The sequence below is a fragment of the Carassius auratus genome, chromosome 17, assembly GCF_003368295.1.
Source record: "Carassius auratus strain Wakin chromosome 17, ASM336829v1, whole genome shotgun sequence".
NCBI lineage: Eukaryota > Metazoa > Chordata > Actinopteri > Cypriniformes > Cyprinidae > Carassius > Carassius auratus.
In genome coordinates this window covers 12,834,083-12,854,022 of record NC_039259.1, presented here as the reverse complement: position 1 = coordinate 12,854,022, position 19,940 = coordinate 12,834,083, and the positions used below count along the sequence as shown (strand labels likewise).

The 19,940-nt window shown below is 37.1% G+C and overlaps 1 protein-coding gene across 8 annotated transcripts in view; it reads left to right on the top strand.

Annotated features, from left to right (window-relative positions):
* The window catches only part of dnmt3ab (DNA (cytosine-5-)-methyltransferase 3 alpha b), a 54,792-nt gene extending 36,138 nt beyond the window's left edge, over window positions 1-18,654 (top strand). For 3 of the 8 annotated variants that reach the window (XM_026285883.1, XM_026285881.1, XM_026285887.1), the window contains 17 exons: window positions 1,620-1,778; window positions 2,279-2,386; window positions 2,505-2,661; window positions 3,908-4,057; window positions 5,575-5,619; window positions 5,720-5,799; window positions 8,228-8,340; window positions 8,438-8,621; window positions 10,351-10,435; window positions 11,761-11,906; window positions 12,253-12,343; window positions 12,935-13,083; window positions 13,586-13,671; window positions 13,757-13,826; window positions 13,902-14,020; window positions 14,106-14,135; window positions 17,292-18,654. In XM_026285883.1, coding sequence (XP_026141668.1) covers window positions 1,620-1,778; window positions 2,279-2,386; window positions 2,505-2,661; window positions 3,908-4,057; window positions 5,575-5,619; window positions 5,720-5,799; window positions 8,228-8,340; window positions 8,438-8,621; window positions 10,351-10,435; window positions 11,761-11,906; window positions 12,253-12,343; window positions 12,935-13,083; window positions 13,586-13,671; window positions 13,757-13,826; window positions 13,902-14,020; window positions 14,106-14,135; window positions 17,292-17,433 — 1,914 coding nt within the window. In that variant the 3' untranslated portion in view covers window positions 17,434-18,654. The remainder of the gene's footprint in view (window positions 1-1,619; window positions 1,779-2,278; window positions 2,387-2,504; window positions 2,662-3,907; window positions 4,058-5,574; window positions 5,620-5,719; window positions 5,800-8,227; window positions 8,341-8,437; window positions 8,622-10,350; window positions 10,436-11,760; window positions 11,907-12,252; window positions 12,344-12,934; window positions 13,084-13,585; window positions 13,672-13,756; window positions 13,827-13,901; window positions 14,021-14,105; window positions 14,136-17,291) is intronic. The other 5 variants (XM_026285884.1, XM_026285889.1, XM_026285886.1 and 2 more) reach the window with 3 other exon arrangements.
* The last annotated feature ends 1,286 nt before the right edge of the window (window positions 18,655-19,940 follow it).

Sequence of the window (19,940 nt, the reverse complement as noted above, 5' to 3'; positions counted from 1 at the left end):
GCATGGGAGGGGACGCACTAACAAGGAGGCAGAGATATTTGAATCAGTTTTACTCACCGCCTGCGGTTCCAACACACGATCGTGACCCTTTTTCCTTGGGATTGCATCATCCTTAAGAAATAAACGATACGCAAATCCGTCGTCAAACTGGGCCTTGTGAACAAGCATTTTAGAAATGCAGGGAACAAACAAAAACACTTGCACAACTCCGTTGATGCTCTGTAAAAATAAACTCCATCCACTGGTCCCTTAATGCTGTTTTTTTTTTTTTTTGGGTCATCTGTGCAGGGTTGTCTTGCCCTGGCAACCAAAAACACACTTCTTTTGTGACTTTTCGCGACGCTCTCGCTCTGATCAGTGAATCGCTCTGATCAGTGAAAGTCTGTGCTGCTCAGCCTCGCTATACGGGAGCGCGCGCTCTTCCGGCAGAAGTGCCCTCATGACCCATATAAGGAAATTCCGCTCCATCTAACGTCACAGAGAGCCATACTCGAAAAAAACTTTCCGAAACTTGTGACAAACCGGAAGGAGTATTTTGGGAACAAAAATACTCCTTCAAATGTACAACTTAATTTTTGAAACTTCGTCCATGTTTAGCATGGGAATCCAACTCTTTAACAGTGTAAAAAACTCAGTATGCATGAAATAGCATTTCACCCCCCCTTTAAAATATCCATTTGATTGACATCAGTGATTCTTAAGTAATGTTATGATGCTAAGAGAATACCTTTTGTTTGCAATGAAAACCAAAATAACAACTTTATTCAACAATTTCTTCTCTTCCGTGTCAGACTTTGACACGCGTTCATGAGAGTACCATGACACATGCGTGTGCATTCTTATGCTTGTAAACAAGCTGCAGCGCACCAGGATTCTACATTCTACAGGATTCTACAACCCTGGCTTCTGTGTCAGCAAAACCACATGCATGCGTCGTGATAATCTCGTGAACATGCGTCAAAGACTGAAATGGACAAGAAGAAATTGTTGAAAAAAAAAAGCTGTCATTTCTGTTTTCTTTGCACACAAAAAGTATTCTCGTAGCTTCATAAAATTAAGATTGAAGGTCACATGGACTAATTTAACAATGTCCTTACTACCTTTCTGGGCTTTGAACGTGACAGTTCCCTTGCTGTCTATGCAGGGTAAGAAAGCTCTCGGATTTCATCGAAAGTATCTTAATTTGTGTTCTGAAGATGAATGAAAGTCTTATGAGTTTGGAATGACATGAGGGTGAGTAATTAATGACAGATTTGTAATATTTGGTTAAACTATACTTTTAATGTGCGGTCATTAGTGAAGCATCTGTAATATTATGTGGGCAAAATAGGTCCACTGTCTATTGTCAGTAGTATGGGGATATACAGCTCACATAGAAGACACTTTCAAACCAAATAGCTTACTATTGATCATCTTGGCAAATCTATGTGACCAACTCGAAATCATTGCGAAATTTGTATAGGAAAACCTTCCATTTATAGTAATCTTCACAGAGTTACCATACAGGTCAAGACAGTAAAAAAGAAATAAAGTTAATTAAAAAAACACAGGTTATTTTTTGTATTTATGTAAAGTTATAGAAATCAAAAGTTGATCCGTCCTGTGTTTGTATATTGCAGGATGGCCGAGGTTTCGGCATTGGTGAGCTTGTGTGGGGAAAGTTACGAGGATTCTCCTGGTGGCCAGGCCGGATTGTATCCTGGTTAATGACTGGACGCAGCCGGGCGGCTGAGGGCACTAGATGGGTCATGTGGTTTGGTGACGGCAAGTTTTCTGTGGTGAGTTTGTGTTCACTCTTACAGCACACGGTGTAAAACGAGTTAAATCTTAAATGAATTACTTTGATTTTCAGGAAACAATGCAATTTAAAGGGATAGTTCAACCAAACATGAAAATTCTGTCATCGTTTACTTACCTTCAGGTGGTTTCAAACAATATTGGTAGCCAAATAGTTGCTGGTAGCCATTCAATTCTATAGAAGGAAAAAAAAATGTTGGAAGTCAATGGCTACAAGCAGCCATTTAATAAAAAATGTCTTCTTTTGTATTCAACTGAAGAAAGAAATTCATACAAGTTTGGAAGAACATAATAACTTGACAAAATTGAAATTTTTGGGGTGAACTATCCTTTGAGCTTTTGTGACAGAATTTGTTGACAGTAAGGGACAAGTCATACTTTTCTCTGGTTTTCAGCATCATGCTACCATTGTTGTCGACAGAGGTTGTATTGTAACCCGGAACATTCATCTAAATGTTTTCTTCATTTTTTTTCCTGGTAGGTCTGTGTTGAGAAACTGTTGCCTTTAAGTTCCTTCCACAACGCCTTTCACCAGCCAACCTACAATAAACAACCAATGTACAAGAAAGCCATCTTTGAAGTGCTACAGGTAGGAATTTATTTGTGGTATAAATCAAGGATTGAACAAATCAGATCTTCTGTTGTTTATTATTATATTCCAAGCAAAAATCTCTCTAAAGAGAATGTTTGAATGGTGTGCTTTGCAGGTTGCCAGCACAAGAGCAGGCAAAACCTTCCTCACATGCCCGGAGAGTGACGACACTGACACTTCTAAGTCAGTAGACATGCAAAACAAACAGATGATTGAATGGGCCATGACGGGATTTCAACCCACAGGACCTAAAGGTCTAGAGCCGCCTGAAGGTAAGACTGCTGTTGTTGTTTCATATTGATATCTTCTTGCTTGGCGAAGAAAACTTATAAACTTAGAAAACACAAACTTATGAGGTTTTCATGCAACTCTGTTACAACGACAGTCTATAATGACTTAATTTATAAAAGGGTTAGTTCACCCAGAAATGAAAATTCTGTCACTGATTACTCTTTCATTAATACTCTTTCTTAATATGTTTCTGGGCCTTGAATGTAGCAGCACAGTTGCGAACTATGGAGGGTCAGAAAGCTGTTGGATTTCATAAAAATTTATAAATTTGTGTTCCCAAGATGAATAAAGGACGTACAGGTTTGGAACAACAAGAGGTTGAGTAATTAATGACAGAATCCTTTTTTCGGTGGACTATTCCTATAAGCTTCCTATAAGCAAAAAGCTCCATAAAAGTGGTCCATATGATGCATGTGATGTGTCTTCATTATATAGCTTTGTGGGAGAATCAGAATAAAATTGAAGCCACTTTAACTTCCCATCTAGTGAGCTGTTAACTTAAAGACCACTGTGAACGAATCACTGATTCAGAGTTACACTTGAGAACTGAATCAGGGAATGAGTTGTTCATTTTGAGTTCAAGTTCTCCTCCATGAACCAGTTGATAGGGTTCACAAACTGAACTGATTTGTCCACAACTCCATGACTCAATTGTCAAGTTGCACCAGTTTGTGTCGACAGCTCATTTGAGGGCAAGGTTTCAGCGATTAATGAATTCAATTTCTGTCTGGTTTTCCCACAAAGCCCATTTGGCTCAACACGATTTGGAATATAGCGAACAAGTCATAAGGGTCATGCTAATTATCTTTTCATTTAATAAACTGTCATTGTATGGAAAAGATATGCATGCAGATTCTTCAAAACTTCACGTTTCGTTTTTGGGTAACATTCACGTTATTTCCAAGTTTCTTCATGCTATTGAGTTGTTGCTGACTTTAAAGGAAAGGTTCAAATTCAGTTTGCTGCTTTTAACCAGAAATTTGCAGACCGCTGAGATTTCAGATGGACAGTTCCTCGGTTCAGAGATTTTGGAGAATTTTGCCTTTTTAATATCTCTTGTAGATGCTTACTAGATATTTATCCATTAAGCTTGTACACATGCCAGCCTGCCAGGAATTCAGTTCTGTTACTGGTTAAATCAAAATGATCCTGACCGCTGGACGTTTACATAGACACACTACATTATCCATTAACCAATAGCTATACGTACCATTGTGACTTTTTCAGAGGAACGTAACCCCTACAAGGAAGGCTATCCAGAGATGTGGGTGGAGCCAGAGGCGGCGGCCTACACGCCCCCACCAGCAAAAAAGCCCCGCAAGAGCACAGCCACAGAGAAACCCAAGGTCAAAGACATCATCGACGAGCGGACTCGAGGTGAGCGGATACTCTCACTGAACCAGGCCAGCGAGTTCAAAGGGTTCCTCGCTCGTAAACACACACCCGCACATGCTAAATCTGGATTAGCGCTCTCATCTCCTCAGCCGGCAGAGTAAACACAAGAGGGTGTGTCTGGAACTATGACAAGGGTCTCGTCTAATCCTACAAGTTAAAAGAGACTTGTTTTCTATTGAATTGTGGCACATGTTCAAACACACAGTAGCTTCAAAATGGCACTTTCACCTACATGTTGTTCAGTTGTTGTTCTAGTAATACATTCTAAAGATTACTTCCCATGTTTTAGGGCAGGAAAACCTAACAGTAGTAATAAAGAGACGAGCTGTTAAATCAGCAGGGAGCTTTATTAAACACTCAAACACAGGAAAACTGGAGCAGGCTTGCACCATCTCCTTTGTGGCTTACATGTAGAGCCAAGAGTTTCACTTCACTTGCAACAGTTTTGGCTTTATATTTCACCTTAGTTATAATAACACCTGCTTAATATTTAATAAAAACAATTAAAAAGTGGTGCAATAATAATCTCATTAAATGATAAAGTATCCATGATATAACATACACTACCGTTCAAAGGTTTGTACTGTTCAAAAAGAGTAATATTGTGAAATACAGTTATAATTTATATGAGCTGTTTTCTATTTAAAAATATTTTAAAATGTCATTTATTTCTGTGATTGTGAAGCTGAAGTTTTAGAAGCCTTTCAGAAATAATTATAATATGCTCAAGAAACATCAGTTGTGCTGCTTAATGTTTGTGTGGAAAAGTTTTTTTTTTTTGATGATTCTTTTATAAATACAAAGTTAAAAAAAAGAAAAAGAAAACAAATATAATTTTTTGTAACATTATACATTTATTTACTGTCACTTTTAAAATTAAAATTTTATTTAATTTATTAATTTCGTTAAAAACTTGAAATATGTAAACGGTATTCTTTTTTTTTACTACAGCACTGTTGCTGCTTTAATACAACGTGTATTGCAAAAGGCATTATGCAAATTGAAATGTATTTTTATTTAATTTTTCACTATACCACTGCAAAACATAAATAATTTCAAAGAAGCAAATCTAGCAACTGCGGTTTTGTTGACATTTTTGAACTAATGTCAGCTAGTATGATGAATTAATTTGTCTTGGGATTAACAAATGTCAATGTGGCAACTGGAATAACTGACTCCAAACCTTGCATTAATTTTTAATCCAGTTCAGTACTGAAGACTTTCAATTATTCAGCTGTCCATCATCAATTATTTCTGACATGTACTACAAATTAAATATATTACCGCTACAATTAGCAGCATTATATCAGTTAATAAAAATGATGGCATGCTATGCTATGGCAGTGTTTTGTCTATAAAAAAATTTAATTGTCGAGGTGATGTAAATGCAAACCTTTGAAATTTTCATTCAAGAAGATGTCAAGTTGAATTAGGCCAAATATGTGAAACACTGGGAGTTTTTCCAGTTTTTGTATGTTTATTTTTCTGTTGTTTTTCAGAGAGGCTTGTATACGAAGTTCGTCAGAAATGTAGAAACATTGAAGGTATGTGTTACACACACAGATTGAGATGTGTTTCATAACTGGCTGTCGGTCAGTGTTAGAGCCTCTGCTAAAATCTCTCTCTCACTTTGAACACTTCCAGACATCTGCATCTCCTGTGGCAGCCTTAATGTTTCCCTGGAGCACCCACTCTTCATTGGAGGAATGTGCCAAAGCTGTAAGGTAAAAGCCAGGAAATTCCTGCTTCCTACTTCCTTGAAGGATGCTTTGTTTGCTTGATTGTAATTTTATCATGTCCATTCACATTACTGGCAGATTTTATTGTCTGTGACTTGAAAACAGATGTTACATACTGTATGCTGTACATAATCATTTGCATTGCAAAACATTCATAAAAAAAAGTACTGAGACAAATTGAGTCAATCAAAAAGATGTTGGCTGTAAGTTTTATATGGTGGTTGAAATACAATGCTGCATGAACTCAACCAATCAGCATGTTCACCAGCACCCAAGTCCCACCCCCAGAACCTTCTGGACTTTTGAAAAAGTACTACTGTTCCACGCGAGCAGGGACTGAGGGGCAAATTCTTACCCGGAACTTTATTTAGATCCTGGTTCCTGTGGTGAAAACACACCGAGTAACGGCCCAGAGTAAAGTTACTGCGGTGGAAACAATAGTTTTTAATATCAACCATCTAACGTTCATCATTTTAATACTGGAAAGAATTCTTATATTGCTCCATCCATAGCATTTAATTATGAAATTAATGGTGCTGTCAAATGATTAATTGCATCCAAAATAAACATTTTTGTTTACACAATGTATGTGTGTGTAATGTGTATACTTAATATGTATATATAAATACACTCACATAAAGCGTTTATTTAAAAAAATATTTACACGTGTAAATTTATATTCCTATATAAATATATTTAATTAATAAACGTAACTTATTTTTCTTAAATATATACATGCATTTTGTGTTTATATATACATAATAAATATACACAGCACACATGTATATATTATGTAAAATAAAAAAGTTTTATTCTGGATGCGATTAATCGCGATTAATCATTTGACAGCACTTGAATTTAAATGAGTTGAAATATTTTAATGGATTGGCATTATCCTGCTTGCTAATAATTTGTATATATTTATATTTTTTAAGGGGTCATTTGATGCTGCTAAAAAGAACATTATGTTGTGTAATGCAATGGGTTTATGCGGTTTAAGGTTAAAAAAACACATTATTTTCCATATAATGTACATTATTGTTTCTCCTCTATGTCCTTGCCTTCTGAAACGCGTAGATTTTTACAAGACTCGTTGTTCTGAAAAAGTGAGGTGTGCTCTGATTGGCCAGCTATCCAGTGCATTGTGATTGGCCGAATGCCTCAAGTGTGTGATGGAAATGTTACTCCCCTTAACATACTATGCTGTCTCCCAAGCCAGCAGCACAAGATTCACTCCAGCTGCTCTGCTCGTGCACATCCCATCATCAGTTCTCTTTTAGAAGTTCAGTCAATGTACTGTTAGGAGTAACAGAAAAGCTCAGGATATCGGTTTATTTCGCATCAGAGTGTAAGGCACGTTTATAAACCGAATAACTTAAGTAATTTGTGGATTAGTGCGTACTGGAGACGCAAACTGTTTCAGATTATTCAGTTCGATTTTGTGAACTGGTTCAGATTCAGTTAAATTTGATCCGGACATCACTAGACGAGACAAAACCAGTAGAACCTATTACAAATGAGGCTTTAGTTGCATCCAGTGGGGTCACAATTACTGGTTACAATTACTTAAAATGTCTTTTTACACGTTGCGTTGTGTATCATGCCGCGTAAACATGAAACCATGTCTCCATTTGTGATTTGAAAAACAACAGACAAGCCTGCTCTACACTGCTCAAAACTCGGATTTGAATCATCGTTGGCAAACTACTTAAATATATACAATGTACTTACAGGCTTTGAGTCAGATGCGCCAGACTGTCCTTGCAAAGTTTGAACTGCCTCACTTTATAGAAACAGCCGTTGTGCCAAAGATGCATTGCAAGCTACTGGTTCAGGAATCAATGCTCGTCCTCCATAATATGCGCAGCACACATCTGAATATTTGTGTTGAAATACAAATTAACTACTGATTTTTAGTCGTGTCCTTTTTTGGAAGGCCAAATAAAGTAGTTTCGCTTTTGCAATGAAACACAGTGACTCCACGACATGGCAGCTGAGAGAATAAAAGTTACGCCTTCTTTCTTTGCGTGAACGTTTGGGTGGCGTTATGCAAATCTTCCCACATAGTGATGTAGAGATGTGGGGGCGTGTTAGAACGAGCCATTTTAGGGGGGAGTGGTTGACTGTTAACTTTTATAAAGAATATCTCTTTGGATTTGAGACTTCAGTCTTTGCAACTTTACAGATTTTGCAGACTTTATGCACCAAGAGCTTGTAACACTCCAAAGAGAAGGGAAAAATTTGAATCGCATCATATGACCCATTAAAAAAAATTCAACACGATCAAATATAAGTACTAAACTACCACCATACGTTTTTGAAATGGCAAGTGTTTTTCATTTGTCAGCCACATATGCCCAGTATACCTCTTCATACGAATGAATTCCTATTTGAATTGTTTGTCCTTTTATAGAACTGCTTCCTAGAATGTGCGTATCAATATGACGACGATGGCTACCAGTCCTATTGTACTATCTGCTGTGGAGGGAGAGAAGTGCTCATGTGTGGAAATAATAACTGTTGCAGGTGAGACAGATTCTCAGCAGTGAGCTAAAATGTATTATTTCCATTTTCTACCTCAATCCTGCATTGATTCCTCCATTCTATCTTTGTTCTCCTGCAGGTGTTTCTGTGTGGAGTGTGTGGATCTGTTAGTGGGGCCCGGCGCGGCACAGGCAGCTATTAAAGAAGATCCCTGGAACTGCTATATGTGTGGGCCGAAGGCTCAATACGGCCTGCTGGAGCGCCGAGCGGATTGGCCTTGCAGACTGCAGCACTTCTTTGCCAACAATCACGACCAGGACTTTGTAAGCAACAAAAAGCCCCAGCTTAAAGGGATACTCCACTTAAAATTATCAGTGACCAATCCTACATTAGCAATTGTTACTCTCCATCATATTATCAGACAAGCTCTCTGGTTCACTGTGTTAAGCATTAGCCTTGAACCTACATAATTTTTAATCACATAATGTGCAACTGAATGATTCTTGAAAGACTAAAAAAGTCATTTTTTCAATGTCACACTTGATTCCAGCCTGTATATGAATAAAATACATTAGCATTCAAACGTTTTGGGTTAATAAAATGTATTGTATGTTTTTACAAGTAGTCTCTTGCGCTCACCAAAGCTGCATTTACTTAATCAAAACGACATGAAAAACTGTAATATTGTGAAATATGTTTACATTTTAAAATATGATTACATGATTAAATATTTTCAAATATAATTTATTCCTCCAAAGTCAGAGTTTGATTTTCAGCATCATTATTCCAGTCAACGGTTTCACATGATCCATCAGAAATCATTCCAATATGTTGATTTGGTGTTCAAGAAACATTTATTATTATCTGTGTTGAAAACAGTTGTTACAATATTTTGTAACATTATAGATGTCTTCACTGTCACTTTTGATTAATTGAATGCATTATTGCTGAATAGAAGTATTAGTTTCCTAAAAAAAAAAAAAATTGCACAGACCCCAAAGCTTCGAACTGTCCTGTACAATAACTTTTGACGGCTTCATAAGCACTTTAGCCTAAAATACACATTGTTCTAATCTTCCCTTCCTTCCTGTGGGACATTCTGAAGCCTGTCTGAGTGAACAACAGTCCGAATTCTCATGGAAAGTCTGGCAATATCAGGAAATGTTCAATTTGTAATTCCCAGACCTGGGAAAGTCACGGAAAATATGAAGTAAATATAGATTATTTGTCAGTTCATATTCAGCTCTAGAAATGACAGTGGCAACAAATTACTCTTTTTAAGTGCAATCTACAGTATATAAAACGTTCTATCCAGCAATCAAGATTGACTGAAAATGGAACGTAATGTAAAATAAATAAAAAACATGAAAATGCTTTGAATAAAAGCTTTTAACAGTAACCATAGGGTTAATTGAGATCATTTTGGAATCACATAGTGACATCATTTTTGAAGTGCCGCATTGTTTGAGCAGCTGTGAGCATTTTAATCAAAACTGGTGTGGTTTACAGTGTAAATGTGAATGGTTTGAGAGTTTTATTATGTAATTATATGACTCCTGAAACATTTGCTTTCCAGACCATGTGAAAGAGCAGCTTGGCTAACGGCCATTGTGCTGAAGAGCAGCCAGAGAGTGTTACACAGTCACAGTGCTTTGTGCACTGAGTACACATCTTAACATCATAGAGTTTTAGCTTACACACTGCCCTCTTTAAATGGACTACCGTACAGGTTAGCTAGCGTTTGCTATTGTCAGCGTTATTGAATACTAAGATGTTTAACAAAGACCAGAGATAAGCAGCCACACTTAATCACAAGAAAATGGTTAATGAAACTGGCCAGTGACACAGCGTTTATTGTACAGGCGCTCAACAATAAGCCCTTGTTACTGGACTGGGTTAATGTAAAGGCCTCTTTGTTAGTTACAGACCGTATGTACAGACAGGTGCTCTTTCATTACCAGAGCAGTGTGCTTTAAAGGGCTCTCTCTCTCTGTTTATCTTGTCTGTCTCTCGTCCACCCTCCTTTTTCACTCCTCCTTTCTTCTCTTTCAGGAACCACCAAGGCTCTACCCTTCGGTTTTGGCAGAGAACCGAAAACCCATTCGCGTCCTGTCACTTTTTGATGGGATCGCAACAGGTTAGTGAAGAATGTCCGCCCTTCCTTTCATCCTCTCAGCAGAAAACAGCGCTGATCACGTTGCACTCATCCTGGCTTTTAAAGTGCATTTAGTTTAACTGTTGTACTGGCCACTCGTCGACACGCTCACGTTCTAATGTGTGATTTTACAGTTTTGACTCTCTAGACGGTCCATGTTCGTCATTAAAGCCTGATTATTCTGTGACGTATGCATATTTGGTGGACAAGACACTACTCAGTGAAACTTTCACTATAATATAATTTAAAATCCATCAAGAAACTGCAGTCACATATGAAATCCAGTCGATTAAAAAGTAATTTACACAATCAGGAATTTGGCACGAGGATGAAATGTCTTTAGACAGACTTAGTTGTTCACTCAGTTTTGTTGTGTTTACCAATAAAAAGATGCTTGATTGAAAAATGCCTGATAATTTACTCACCCCCATATCATCCAAGATGTTTATGTCTTCCTTTCTTCAGTCGAAAAGGTTTTTTGAGGAAAACGTTCCAGGTTTTTTCTAGGGCTTCAATAGGCATCAAGGAGTTGATGGTCCAAAATGGTGTTTCAAAGGTCTCTACATGATCCCAGCCAAGGAATAAGGGTCTCATCTAGCAAAGCAAATTTTCATTATCAAAAAAATAAATAAAAATGATTTACTTTTTTTCCACAAATGCTCATCTTGCACTAGCTCTACTTCACGTTGGAAAGGTCATGCATGTTGTAGGCAGAAGTAGCGCCCCAGTGAACATGCAAAGAAAGAAACAAAGAACACAAAGAAAGAACCACAAAGAAACGCCCTTTTACAAAAAAATGTATTTGTATATTTTTTCACCCTACCCTGCCTTTTTGAGCCATAGTACACAGACAAAGAACTAACGACACGTGACTTTTCCAATTTGATTACATCATGTGAAGTCATAGATGTGCATCGCACATCTAATGCAAGATGAGCATTTGTGGTTAAAAAGTAATGAAAATGACCAATCATTTTGCTATGTAAGACCCTTATTCCTCAGCTAGGATCGGGTAGAGCCTTTTGATGTTGCACTGACCTTCAAACCGCTGGCTCCCATTGAAGCCCACTATATGGAGAAAATCCTGGAATGTTTGACTTTAAAACATTAATTTCCTTTCGAATGAAGAAAGAAAGACGTGAACATCTTTGATGACCTGAGGGTGAGTAAATTTTTATTATTAGGGCAAAGGCTGTAAATGCCATGTGACTAGTACTTGCGTACTTCAATAAAACGGTCCAATAATTAGCAAAAAATTAAATAAGCCTCTTAGTTGTAGGTTGTGATGGTGTTTGTGATTCTGCCAGGGCTGCTGGTTCTGAAGGAGCTGGGTATCCAGGTGGAGCGTTACGTGGCCTCAGAAGTGTGCGAGGACTCCATCACTGTGGGCATCGTTCGGCACCAGGGACGCATCATGTACGTGGGTGATGTGAGAAACGTCACCCGTAAAAACGTGAGTATCGTCCTTCACCTCAGTTCACTGTTGAAGTCTGTACATGTGGTGGCCATCTTGGTAACTTGGCGATTTCTTTAAGTACAGCTCTAATAAAACTGCACAAAAACTACTTACTTTTGACCTTTAACAAAAACCTTTGAGAGTACTGGGATCATAAATAGGATTTCTCAGCTTAGAACTTCCAGGGTAACAATTTCTCTAATTTGTTTTTCAGTGAATGGTATTTTTTTGTCTTTGTACCATATAGGTTTCCTACTTGATTACGTCGACAATATTTTATATTGATCAATCTTTCTATTGCTTTTTTTTCTTTGTCTAATCTGTTCTTCTGCATCATCCACAGATTCAGGAATGGGGTCCTTTTGATCTCGTCATCGGTGGAAGTCCTTGCAATGACTTGTCCATAGTGAATCCTGCAAGAAAAGGTCTCTACGGTAGGAGTTTATTCAGCTGTGTGTTCTAGCCTTAGTCTTTAGTATTAGTGTTTACACTTTCACATACCATTTCAAAGTTTGGGGTCCGTAAGACTACAAAATATTTCTAATTCCATGTTCTTTCAAACATTTTATTCATCAAAGAATCCTACAAAAATGTATCATGGTTTCCATATTAAACATTACAACTGTTTTCAACATTGATAACGATAAGATTCAGAAATGTTTCCTGAGCACCACGTCAGCGCATTAGAATGTGACACTGTAAATAACGTCTGCTGAAAATTCAGTTTTGCCATTACAGGAATCGATTGCATTTTAAAGTATTTTAAAATAGAAAACAGTTCCTTTAAATAATAATAATAATACTACTTTAAGTAATTATATTTTACAGTATTATCAAATAAATGCATTCTTTGGTGAGGCTTTTTTCAAAAACATTCAAAATATTACTACCCCCATACTTTTGAATGGTGGCGTCCTGTATATCTCAATTGTATTTATAACACAGCTCGTATATTTGTACATATTTACCATAATTGTCATATTGAGTTTTCTTAATGATTTTCAATCTTCCTTTTTGTGTTTCAGAGGGCACGGGTCGACTCTTCTTCGAGTTTTACCGGCTGTTACATGAGGCCCGCCCTAAAGAGGGCGATAACAGGCCGTTCTTCTGGCTCTTTGAGAATGTGGTGGCTATGGGTGTCAGCGACAAGAGGGACATCTCTCGCTTTTTAGAGGTGTTGGAACACAATGATTAAACTGTGCTGAATTTGTCTTTTACTGTCAGTGGGGCTTTGGTACAAACCAATAGGTTTTGCTGCCACCTAGTGGTAAAATTACCCGCTGTGTAGAAACGAATAAACCCATTATCTGCTTGCAAGTCAATATTACAAAGGCTTAGGATATGTTTTATTATCTATTTTTTATTAGTGCTGTCAAACGATTCATTGTGATTAATCGCATCCAAAGTAAATGTTTATGTTTACATAATATATTTGTGTATATATTTAAGAAAAATATTTATTTTTATATTTGTATATTAAATATATTTATTTATAATATAAATATATACATACATATTTTCTAAATATATACTGTGTGAGTGTGTATTTATATATACATAATAAAAATACACAGCACAAACACATATATTATGTGAACAAAAACATTTATTTTGGAACGCGATGAATCGTTTGTCAGCACTTATTTATTTATTATTTATTTGTTTATGTATTATAGTGCAACCCAGTGATGATCGATGCCAAGGAGGTGTCTGCTGCACACAGAGCTCGCTACTTTTGGGGTAACCTGCCTGGCATGAACAGGTTAGTTGGACATGGACTCTTCATTCATTTCATTATTTAATCTCTCACTTCATCATTTTACCCCTCTATTTCCTTTTCCTCTCAGACCGTTGACCGCCATGTGCACTGATAAACTGGACCTCCAAGACTGTTTGGAGCATGGCAGGACAGCTAAGGTACTTCTCCGACCAACCCTCGACTGATTTCTGGATAAAGCAGTTTAAATCAGTTTCTTTTTGCCTTTTTTATAGTTTGATAAGGTGCGGACCATCACCACTCGGTCGAATTCCATAAAGCAGGGCAAAGACCAGCACTTCCCTGTCTTCATGAATGACAAAGAGGACATCCTGTGGTGCACTGAGATGGAGAGGTACTGAGACAAAATGCCTTTAAAAAATTCTAAGTTGTAAGTCCAAATGTAAATGTAAATTGTCACACTGACATTTGTTCAACAGAGAGATCTCGAGGGCCCGCTTCAGTGAACAGTGAGTTTTGTCTTATATTGATTGAATCATCACTCATCTACTGGCTCACTGAAACCATATCCTACTCAACAGAACAGAAAATGACTACATATCTATACTATGAGATATGTCTATCCTTTGATATACACTGATGTAAACACTGATATACACTGAAATGGCTTGACAAACACAATTTTTTTTTCCTGGTTTGGTATATTTTAACCTGGCTTGATTTAAAATCCTTTCTGGAGATTCAAACACACGTGGTCAGATAAGACAGAAAAGAAAGTCAACACATTGTTGCTTCATTTAGCAGAACTGTGTATAAACTTGCACTTAAATGTGACCATAGACCACAAAAGTGTACATTTTCTGAAACTGAGATTTATACATCATCTGAAAGCTGAATAAATAAGCTTTCCATTGATGTATGGTTTATTAGGATTGCTGTTTTGATATATTTACAGTAGGAAATTGACAAAATACAGGTGCTTCACAATGAATTAGAAATGTCGTGAAAAAGTTCATTTATTTCAGTGATTCACTCAAATTGTGACACCCTTGTATTAAATAATTTCAGTGCACACATATTGAAGTAGTTAAAGTCTTTGGTTATTTTAATTGTGATAATTTGGGCTCACATTCAACAAAAACCCACCAACTCACTGTTTCAACAAATTAGAATTCTTCATAAGAACAATAAAAACATTTTTAGTGAATTGTTGGCCTTCTGGAAAGTATGATCATTTACTGTACTTGTACTCAATACTTGGTAGGGGCTCCTTTTGCTTTAATTACTGCCTCAATTCGGCGTGGCATGGAGGTGATCAGTTTGTGGCACTGTCCAGTTCTTCTTCTCCTTAGCCCAGGTAAGCTGCCTCTGATGTTGTCTGTGGTTCAGGAGTGGCTTAACAAGAGTAATACGACAACTGTAGCCAAATTCCTTGACACGTCTGTGTGTGGTGGCTCTTGATGCTTTGACTCCAGCCTCAGTCCATTCCTTGTGAAGTTCACTCAAATTGTTGAATAGATTTTGCTTGACAATCCTCAAAAGTCTGTGGTTCTCTCAGTTGGTTATTCATCTTTTTTTTCTCCACATTTTTTCCCTTCCACTCAACTTTCTGTTAACATGCTTGGATACAGCACTCTGTGAACAGCCAGCTTCTTTAGCAATGAATGTTTGTGGCTTACCCTCCTTGTGAAGGGTGTCAATGATTGCCTTATGGACAACTGTCAGATCAGCAGTCTTCCCCATGATTGTCTAGTCTAGTGAACCAAACTGAGATATTCAATTCAATTCAAGTTTATTTGTATAGCGCTTTTTACAATACAAATCATTACAAAGCAACTTTAAAGAAAATTATGTTTCTACAATATTTAGTAATAGCTTATAAGTGGTGACTGTCAGTTTGTGCACGTATAACAGGATTTTTAGAAAATTTAATACAAGACGTAGTAGGCTATGATGGATTGTAACGTGGTATAAGGCTAGTTAGGTATGCCGGAGCTAAACCATTTAGGGCCTTATAAGTAAGTAATGATAATTTGTAACTGATACAGAACTTAATAGGTAGCCAGTGCAGAGACTGTAAAATTGGGGTAATATGATCATATTTTCTTGACCTGGTAAGAACTCTAGCTGCTGCATTTTGGACTACCTGTAGCTTGCTTATTGAAGAAGCAGGACAACCACCTAGAAGTGCATTACAATAGTCCAGTCTAGAGGTCATAAATGCATGAACCAGCTTTTCTGCATCAGAAACAGAAAAAATGATTTGTAGCTTGGCAATGTTTCTAAGATGGAAGAATGCAGTTTTTGTAACATGGGAAATATGATTTTCAAAAGACAAGTTGCTGTCTAATATAACACCCAGATTTTTGACTGTAGAGGAAGTAACAGTACATCCGTCTAGTTTCAAATTGTAATGTACAAGATTCTGTGTAGTGTTTTTTGGTCCAATAATTAATATCTCTGTCTTATCCAAATTTAATTGGAGAAAATTATTTGTCATCCAATCTTTTACATTTTTAACACTCTGTTAGCTTAGATAATTTTGAAGCTTCATCTGGTCTCGTTGAGATATATACAGTGGAAGCTAATTCCGTATTTTCTAATAATATTACCAAGGGGTATATTGTGTATATTGAAAATAGAAGGGGACCTAGGACGGATCCTTGTGGCACTCCATATTTTACTGGTGATAAATGAGATGACTCCCCATTTAAGTAAACAAAATGTTAGCGATCGGACAGGTAGGATCTATACCATCTAAGAGCCTGCCCTTGAATACCTGTATAGTTTTGTAATCAATCTATGATTATGTCATGATCTATGGTGTCGATTGCAGCACTAAGATCAATTAAGACAGAGATGCAGCCTTAATCTGACGCAAGAAGCAGGTCATTTGTAATTTTAACAAGTGCAGTTTCTGTGCTATGGTGGGGCATGAAACCTGACTGAAATTCTTTATACAGATCATTTTTGTGCAGGAAGGTGCTCAATTGAGCAGACACAACTTTTTCAAAAATTTTAGACATAAATGGAAGATTTGAAATAGGCCTATAATTTGCCAGTTCACTAGGATCTAGTTTTGGTTTCTTAATAAGAGGCTTAATAACCGCTAGCTTGAATGGTTTTGGGACGTGACCTAAAGATAACGACGAGTTAATGATATTGAGAAGCAGTTTTTGATATTGAGATACCATTTTGAAGGCTCAGGAAAATATTTGCAGGTGTTTTGAGATGATTAGCTGATTGGGATGTCAGCATATTGTAATTTGTTGAGATAGTGAATTGGTGGGTTTTTGTTAAATGTGAGCCAAATCATCACAATTAAAAGAACCAAAGACTTAAACTACTTCAGTCTGTGTGCGATGAATTTATTTAATACCCAAGTTTCACAATTTGAGTTGAATTACTAAAATAAATGAACTTTTTCCATGACATTTTAATTTATTGAGAACCACCTGTATCTTCATGGAACATGATCTTTACTTTATATCCTAATGATTTTTGGCATAAAAGAAAAATCGATCATTTTGACCCATACAATGTTTTTTTGGCTATTGCTAAAAATATACCCCAGCGACTTAAGACCGGTTTTGTGGTTCAGGGTCACAAATCTACACTTGTGAATACTTTTTAACTAACTTTTTGCCCATTTCACTTCTTATCAGGGTGTTTGGCTTCCCTGTCCATTACACAGACGTGTCGAACATGAGTCGTCTGGCCAGGCAGAGGCTGCTGGGAAGGTCATGGAGCGTCCCTGTCATCCGTCACTTGTTTGCACCACTCAAAGAGTACTTCGCTTGCATCTGAACTCAAATCCAGTACAGATGAGAAAAATCTAAACCGATGTAATACCAAGAGCTTCGAAAGCAAGCTCTCGTATGTTATCTGCAAGTTTGACATCAGACGGAAAAAAAACAAGGTATTTCATGTTTTGTTTTGGTTTTTTTCTTCTGGTTTGGAATAATTGACTCTTTTTTTAATTCTATTTAATTTTTTTTTTATCATTCATTTGACTTTTTAGCAGTGTTATCCAGTATTTGATTTATGTGTGCAAGCTATACTTGAGACATGGCCTCCTTTTTAAGGCACTGAGAGACGATGTAACAAGAAACGAGAATTCGTTGAGACGGAAATCGCATTTAGTTCGCCCAAACATTTCGCCTCCTGATTTTCTCGACTGTCGGGTCGCGGATCGATCCATTTCCCACGGTGCGCGTCTCTTTCCTCTCCTCCAGCGTCTGAGCCTTGGTAAGAGCAGGAAAAAAAAGTTTTCTCTTAGTGTCAGGGGAGCTCTTGTCTTAACCAATCCAAAACACCAGATCACAAATACCTCTTTGTTTACAGTTTCTATACACAACTGAAGGTAATAAAGGTACTACTGTAATAGGTGACAATATGGTGCTTCGAGGGGGTGAAAAACATTGCAACTCATGTGGTGCTACTACTCGAGACAAGATCGCGGGGTTACGTTTTGTATCATCGCCAGGTAAAACGAACGACTGAAACCTTGAAAAAAAAAAAAAACGACAGGTCAAGCCAGGTCTGCCACATCTCATTTTATATCTTTTACAGCCTTTTTGTACAATACTCTCTGGTGCTCTTTTCAAAAAAAAAAAGAAAAAAACACGCCTCAGCCTTTCAGTCTTTGAGGTCTGCTTCCTTCAGTATGCGTGCAATCCAAACGCATGAAACCAGCCACATGGGCGGTGATGTTTTTGTCATCCATACCTTGAAATCAAAGGCTGTGGTGAGCTACTTTTTTTCTAGTGTCACACAGGCCAGAATCATTACTGTACAACTCTTAGCGCGCGTGGCGGCCGCAGGAATGATGGCGTCGGTCGGTCGGTCGGTTGTCTTGTCGGCCAGGTGAATCAGCCTTCAACTGTGGCGTCCGCAGGCTATTCTCAGTCAGGTGCAAAACTTTAAAGGTGCGGCTTCACAATGTTCTTCTACCTTTTAATAGCAATTTTTTTGTGCTGTGTTAACAACAATATCAAGCACTTTTGTATATGTATACTTCTTTATTTCTTTGATATATTTTTTTTTTACTTTCTCCTTGATTCTTGTGAATTGTTATTTTTTTTTCTTGGTTATGTTTAATGATGTGAAACTCTTGCCGTTATATAAGGTAATACTTTGTTGTGTACAGTAGGGCTGTGCCAATAGATGTGAACGAATGAGCTAGGATAGAATAAATCCGTCTGTCGTGCCGGTGGTGAAGGGGCCGAATTTGAATAGCACCCCTCTAATGTTTCCATGTGCTACAGAGTCGCTTTATCATAAATACAGTATAGTGTCTGCTCACGGTTCTTACTGCTTTATATAATCCCAAAGTGAGTGTGTTTGTTAAGTATCCCTGTAGGAAAAGTAGTCGGATGGGGTGAACTACGTCTGGTCCCTAGCGTAGATCTGAAAACATTATGATGTTTGCCAATGGTGGATGTTGACCATGTCAATGATGTAGTTATCACGCAAACTAAATTTGTGAATCTGGTTAGAAATGGGCTCTAATGAAAACCTCGTTAGACTCTTTTTTTTGTATTTAAGGCATTGCACTGCTTACTAACCTTAACATTTGTCACGTTCTGCAAAGTTGCTTTTATTATTTTCCCAGTTTTATCGACGCCCAGATTTGTTTCTTTTTGTACATTTTGTACATAGAAATTGTCTGTTGCTTTTTTAATGGCCTATGAGATGTACAAATATAATTCTTTGCTAATATATACTATAGAATCAAAACAGCACTCAAATCGCAAGAGGGGGTAATTGACAAAATGGCAACAGGCTAATTGACATAAGCTATAAAGCAGCAGGGTGTCTTTTGTAATTATTTATGTGTTGAAAGGAGGATCACACTAAAGAATGAGTTCGCTAAGTGATTTTAACAGTCCCATCTTTACTGCACAGCCCTACATACAAAAGTGTGTTTCGATTTGCTTTTTAATTCTTGTTTTAAGTACTAAGAGAGGGATTGTAGGTGTTTCCTAAGGTGCTAAACATTTTATCTAATTGAGAAAAAATATATTATTTGGAAAATAAATAAACTTGTCTTTTTTTCGATTGTTTCTTGTAGTATCGGAGAAGCACTATTATTTTACTCTCTCGTATAAAGATATTAACAAAGGCATTTTAACTTTGTACTTGAAAAAAAAAATTATGATAAATGATGAAAGATTCTTATATTGTTTTAGAATAGACATTGCTGTAGTTGTTGCTTATCTGTGGGAAATCATGTACTCCTAATGGGAAAAATTAATAAAAATGTAATAAATTTTGCTGTTAACATGTACTTGCTTAATATCCAGGCAGAATTG